At 49.7% G+C, this 6,000-nt stretch overlaps 1 protein-coding gene across 1 annotated transcript in view; it reads left to right on the top strand.

Moving 5' to 3' along the window:
* The window catches only part of LOC135819227 (terminal uridylyltransferase 7-like), a 23,353-nt gene extending 19,656 nt beyond the window's left edge, over window positions 1-3,697 (top strand). Inside the window, exons 15-16 of the mRNA XM_065332396.1 lie at window positions 1,107-1,263; window positions 3,244-3,697. Coding sequence (XP_065188468.1) covers window positions 1,107-1,263; window positions 3,244-3,373 — 287 coding nt within the window. The 3' untranslated portion in view covers window positions 3,374-3,697. The remainder of the gene's footprint in view (window positions 1-1,106; window positions 1,264-3,243) is intronic.
* Window positions 3,698-6,000: the final 2,303 nt, after the last annotated feature.

Raw genomic sequence — 6,000 nt, 5'->3', positions numbered from 1 at the left:
AAAGTTCGAGGAGCGCCGAAACAACTTCAAACAAGCAACTTGCCAAGGGACAAGACGGAAAATGCCATGGGAAAGGTAAGTTTGAAGCTTGAAGAGTGCTGCATGGCCGTCGAGCGCAGCTGGTGTTGATTTCCGCATCTTCCCGCGTTTTCCGCGTGTGCAAGTGTACGGTACCATGCAAACATGAACATGTAAAAGGCGCGCTCACCAGTCTTGCGTAGTAGCCCGGCTTACGCACGCGACACGTGGCGCGTCTCGTGTACTGGCCCGGCTTATGCATGCGACAGGCTTGTACGCGAAAAGCTGTTGCAGATTTCATGCTTCTACACGAGACAGGCTTATGCACAAATCCGGCTTATGCACGCGACATTACGGTATGTACTCTTGACCGTACATAGCGCATGCACTCTTGACCTACCCAATCCGCGCTTGCATAGAAGCCAGGCTTCTACGCGCGACAGGCGTATATGCATTTGACCCGTTTGATTTTCAGGCTTCTATCCGCGATGTGCTTGTATGCAAACCCGGCTTTTATCCGCGACTTTACGGTACATTAAGCGAGACAGGGTGAGCGGGAAAAGGGGTGCACGCAGTTTAGCGAGACAGGGTGAGCGGGAAAAGGGGTGCATGCAGTTAGTGAGACAGGGTGAGCGGGAAAAGGGGTCAGCAGGGAGAGCATGAATATGTGTAGGGAAGTGCATGAATATGTGTAGGGGAGTGTGTGCGTATGGGAGTGTGTACGGGGCTCATACATGTACAACAGCCATGACAATGGTTGTAGCCATGAAGATGGATGTAGCCATGACGATGGTTGTAGCCATGACGACAGTTGTAGCCATGACGACGGTTGTAGCCATGTCAACGGCTGTAGCCATGATGATGATCTTCTTATTGTAGGCTTGCAGGTGGTGCACACCTATGTTGCGAGTAAAGGAAGGGTATATCACGGTTTCCACTATCGAGAAGAAAGGCTAGAGAAAGGGTTGCACATGAACCCTTGTGCCCACCAGGCATCACAAGCTACGCGCCTGTGGTACGGAAATCGCATGTACATGTCTCTCTGTCTGTCTGTGTCTGTGCGTGCCCGCCCATTTTGTTGTGCACAGATCCGGTCCTTCCCAACGACGTAGCACAGCTGATGGCGGAGCTCTATTTATACGCCACGCAGAAGCTGCGCGTGGCTGCGCCCGTCTACATGTTCCAGTGGAAAATGGACAATAATGTCCGCTTGCACCGCTGTCAGGTTGTCATCAATGGCACCAGGTATGTGTGCAATAGAACAACCTGTGTTTGTTGGGCTCTGCACTGCCATGTGCAATTTGAACCTGTCTTTGTCGGGCCCTGTGCCATGGGCAATAAAACCTGTGTTTTGTCTGGCCCTGTGCCATGTGCAATAGAACCTGTATTTGTCGAGCCCTGTACAATGTGCAACCCTGTATTGGCCGGACACCAAAGTGCTGTGGATGGAACATGCATCCCTGGAAACACTCCACTTTTGGAAGATACCGGGCCTTTTACCAGAATGCCGTATCAGCTGGCATCATTATCTCTTCATGGGGGCCTTATATGAATCCCAAGGAATGGGGGGGGGGGGGGGGCATCGTGAAAACTAGACCCAAAAAGTCGATATATGAAGCCAGGGAGGGCCAAGTTTGTCTCCTCTTTTGATGGTTTTGATGACGTCACGTGTGATTAGTATTCAAATTCTCTGCATTTGAAGATCTTAGTTTTTGAATTTTCTGGTGATGAAGAACGATGTTTGGTCAACATTCCCAAGCTTCACAACTGCGACCATACTCTAAGGAACCTGAAGGACCACCTGAGGTGCCCCCGGTAGAAGCGCAGCCTGATGAGGGCCAGGAAATTGGAGCGGACGACTTCACTGATCGACAAGGAAATAACGATTGGTGTTCCTGCCAGAAATGCGGGGTGATGCAGAGGGCAGTCGAATACCTTCGCTGTCGAGAGAGCGCTGCAGCTGTTAGCATTGGCAGCCCTTTGACATGCGTTACACATCACCCCGACTTCGCGTCAGCTTGTCTAAACAAAACTGTTCTGACCATATGCCTCACGGCGTATAGAGAATTTCGGGATCCTCGTACTCGGACCAGTGAAGTCGTCCGCTCCAATTTCCTGGCCCTCATCAGGCTGCGCTTCTACCAGGGGCACCTCAGGAGGTCCTTCAGGTTCCTTAGAGTATGGTCGCAGTTGTGAAGCTTGGGAATGTTGACCAAACATCGTTCTTCATCACCAGAAAATTCAAAAAACTAAGATCTTCAAATGCAGAGAATTTGAATACTAATCACACGTGACGTCATCAAAACCATCAAAAGAGGAGACAAACTTGGCCCTCCCTGGCTTCATATATCGACTTTTTGGGTCTAGTTTTCACGATTCCCCATTGGCCCCCCATGAAGAGAACACACCACCGAAAATATTCCCGGAGTGCCCCTTTAAGCAATGGGTTTTTGTTGCCTTCTGACCATTTCATTACATTACTTTTGCTGCCTTAAGTTCACTATAGTAGTATACACAAGAGAGATTGGAAGATTTGTCACAACTCTGAGTTTCACGTACAGTCAAATCTGCCGTTAGCGACCTCTGCTGTAGGCGACCATCTACCGTTAGCGACCGATTTTCCGTGCACCGACGGTTTCACATACAAATTGATCTCTCCGGAGCGACCATCTGCTGTGCGCGACCAGCGACCGCGATTTCATGCACGGTGGCTGCATTCAAATCTGCTGTAAGCGACCGCGAACCACGTTCAGTCAGGGGTGCGAAACTGTACTTGCCAGTGTGCTGTCAACTGCAAGGTGTGAAAATGCGCTGTCTTGCAAGTGCGATCGACTGGCCCTGGCAACCTATTCTATTGAATATCCAATAAAATGATAATTATTAAAAATGACATTATTCTCGTCGATTTGAGTACATGGAAGCATATACATGTATGCATGCAGGTATGCCGGATTTACCATACATCTGCCGCAAGAGACCGCTTTTTCTTGCACCAAGGGGCGGTCGCTTACGACAGATTTGACTGTATTACTACGATCATCAGGCAACATAGTAGTAGCAACATAATAGTATACATGTAACTTTACTAGCCAAATCGACTGGTGTGGTAGGTTTAGGATTGCCTGGTTTGTGGTGCTGGCAGCTTGTTGGCTGCTCGGAACGTGGCATTGCCAGCACGGGTGAATGTGACGGTAGTGACTTGTTCTTGTTCTTTTCTGCGTGCAGCATTGTATGCCCTGGGCAGTTCAAGACGTTGCATGAGGCATCCAAGGCAGCAGCTAGGTATGCGCTGCAGAACCTGCAGTCGCCCAAGTCACAGTACGCCGCGACCCTCAGCACCATGACCATCCAATGAGGATGAGAGAGAGAGACAGACACACCCGCTAGGTTTAGACCGGCAGCACAGCAGTGCCGTGTTCTGCGGTCAACATGGCAGCGCGGCGGCAGCAGCAGGCCCTAGTACTCCTCGTATGTGCCGGTGAATCAGCGTGGATGAACTTTTTGAACTCCTTGTACATAGGTACATAGAACATTACTGCAGGGCATCTGCGCCTGTGGCTGTGTGCAAGCAGTTTGTGACTAATTTGATAGTGCAAACCCCAACTTTGCAGTTTTGCAATTATTTAATAGTTTCTAATGCTTGTGGTGCCCGTAGCAGAGAAGATGGGTTGCAGTGTGAGAGATGGGTTGCAGTGTGAGAGATGGGTTGCAGTGTGAGAGATGGGTTGCAGTGTGAGAGATGGGTTGCAGTGTGAGAGATGGGTTGCAGTGTGAGAGATGGGTTGCAGTGTGAGAGAGATGGGTTGCAGTGTGAGAGATGGGTTGCAGTGTAAGAGATGGGTTGCAGTGTGAGAGAGATGGGTTGCAGTGTGAGAGATGGGTTGCAGTGTGAGAGATGGGTTGCAGTGTGAGAGATGGGTTGCAGTGTGAGAGATGGGTTGCAGTGTGAGAGATGGGTTGCAGTGTGAGAGATGGGTTGCAGTGTGAGAGATGGGTTGCAGTGTGAGAGATGGGTTGCAGTGTGAGAGATGGGTTGCAGTGTGAGAGATGGGTTGCAGTGTGAGAGATGGGTTGCAGTGTGAGAGATGGGTTGCAGTGTGAGAGATGGGTTGCAGTGTGAGAGATGGGTTGCAGTGTGAGATGGGTTGCAGTGTGAGATGGGTTGCAGTGTGAGAGATGGGTTGCAGTGTGAGATGAACAACTCTTGCCGCCGAGTATAGTGCTGCTTAGTGAAAACTGATCTCGCACGAGTTATGTTTGCGCCGTGCACCAGTACACCGCCCGGCATGACTACATGATCGGATTTCTTTGAGCAGCAGTAAACTCGATGAAGTTCAGGGCTAGTACTTGTACAGAAACACGTGGGCGCCATCTTGGTTCACGTGACATGTGTCAGACCATGCTGTGTACAGGGAATCTTGCCGTACTTCGCGTCGACTCTGGCCTGTTCAAATCCACGCAAGTGAGCCACAGTTCTCTCTAGCAGGCTGAGATTTTGCAGGCACCGAGTTCAGATGTGGGCAAAGGGATTCACCGAAGGATTTTTTGATTTTCGCAATTTAGACCTCAAATAACACCCTCAAACTCGGTAAACGTGTCCCACCTCTAGGATCATTTTGGCGAAATTCGCTTCGGTGAAAGTATGGAGCATCTTCTACTGAAAATTTTGAGCCATCGATTGTCAAAATCGGCTCATGTGGAGCTCACTTGTGTCGTTTTGAAGGACGCCGCGCCACGCGCGACTTGCGCTGGTTCTTTCACAAACGGAAGACACCTTCCAGTCAGAACTGCAGACTGTGACAGTGCGCACGGCAAGGAAAAGAAGGAGACGTGCATTTTCCATTTGTTGCACTGTGTCCTTTGCTTTTATTGTTCACTGATAACGTGTTCGCAAAATCTTGAGCTAGAGAGAAGACTGACTTACAATCTGATTCATCTAGGCTTCAGCGTGATGCACGTATCCAGACCATAGGAAATATTGGGAAAGGAACCGGGAACCACGAGAATAATTTTTCTGGAGCGAATCCAATTATTACCATGGTTCCTTGTTCTTGAACACCGCGCTCCACATCGTCAATGTTCTGCGAGGTAAGGATTTCAGGACTACTGTCGGTTTGTTCGACCTCGGGGCGATCTGATCTACGTCCAGCTGGCCATGATACTGAGCCGAACTGGCCACTAGTTCGCTTCTTTCTCGACTCGGGATAATCAAGCCGGTCAGAGTGCGACTTTTTCCTACCCTGGACTGATGCGACCCATGGCGCGGACTGAAAATAACTACTGAACACCTCCTTGTACAAGCACTGACATACAAGACCGGTGGTGGATACAAACTGACAACAGGAAACCCTAACAGCACCCGCTCTGTCAAAGAAAGTCGAAGGGAAGCAGTTCGAACTAGTTCAAGCACCACCAAAAAATATAAAAAAACTAGCACTTGCTCTTGCAGCTAGGTCAAAGACTGCACTGGCAAGTACACTTTTGCACAGTCGCGATCTCGCGGCCCCGCATCACGTGCGGGTATCTGATGACGTAGAGTGATTCAAGATGGCCTCTGACGTGTTTGCCGTTTTGTGATCCCAAATACCAGCCCTGAAGTTACCCTTCAGTATGATCTGCATGTCAGCTGTCATTGTCGCCAGCACAATTATGAACGCGAGTAAACCAGGTTTACGCTCTCTCTTTTTAACGGTTCGCGTGAGACTCTCGACTTGAGGCCGAGTTTTCCGCATCCGTAGCAACGCCACCGCCCTTCAAGGATCAAGGCGCAGATGCAGCTCCCAAAGCGGTGGGAGGTGAGCAGATCAGACCCCTCTATTTATTTCTCCTTTGTGCTTGATTCTTGAAGTAGAACTCCTGCCACAACAAAGTCACTACAATAGAGTCTGTGACAACTCGAGCATTAGAGAGATACAGGACAGGGACAGTCATTGCGGATATGAAAGTATGCCTCAGTGAATCGCCGGCAGCAGTTTGCGAATC

The sequence above is a fragment of the Sycon ciliatum genome, chromosome 1 (genome assembly GCF_964019385.1).
Source record: "Sycon ciliatum chromosome 1, ocSycCili1.1, whole genome shotgun sequence".
Classification (NCBI taxonomy): domain Eukaryota; kingdom Metazoa; phylum Porifera; class Calcarea; order Leucosolenida; family Sycettidae; genus Sycon; species Sycon ciliatum.
The sequence above is the reverse complement of the archived record's forward strand: the minus strand, read 5'-3'. Positions and strand labels throughout refer to the sequence as shown.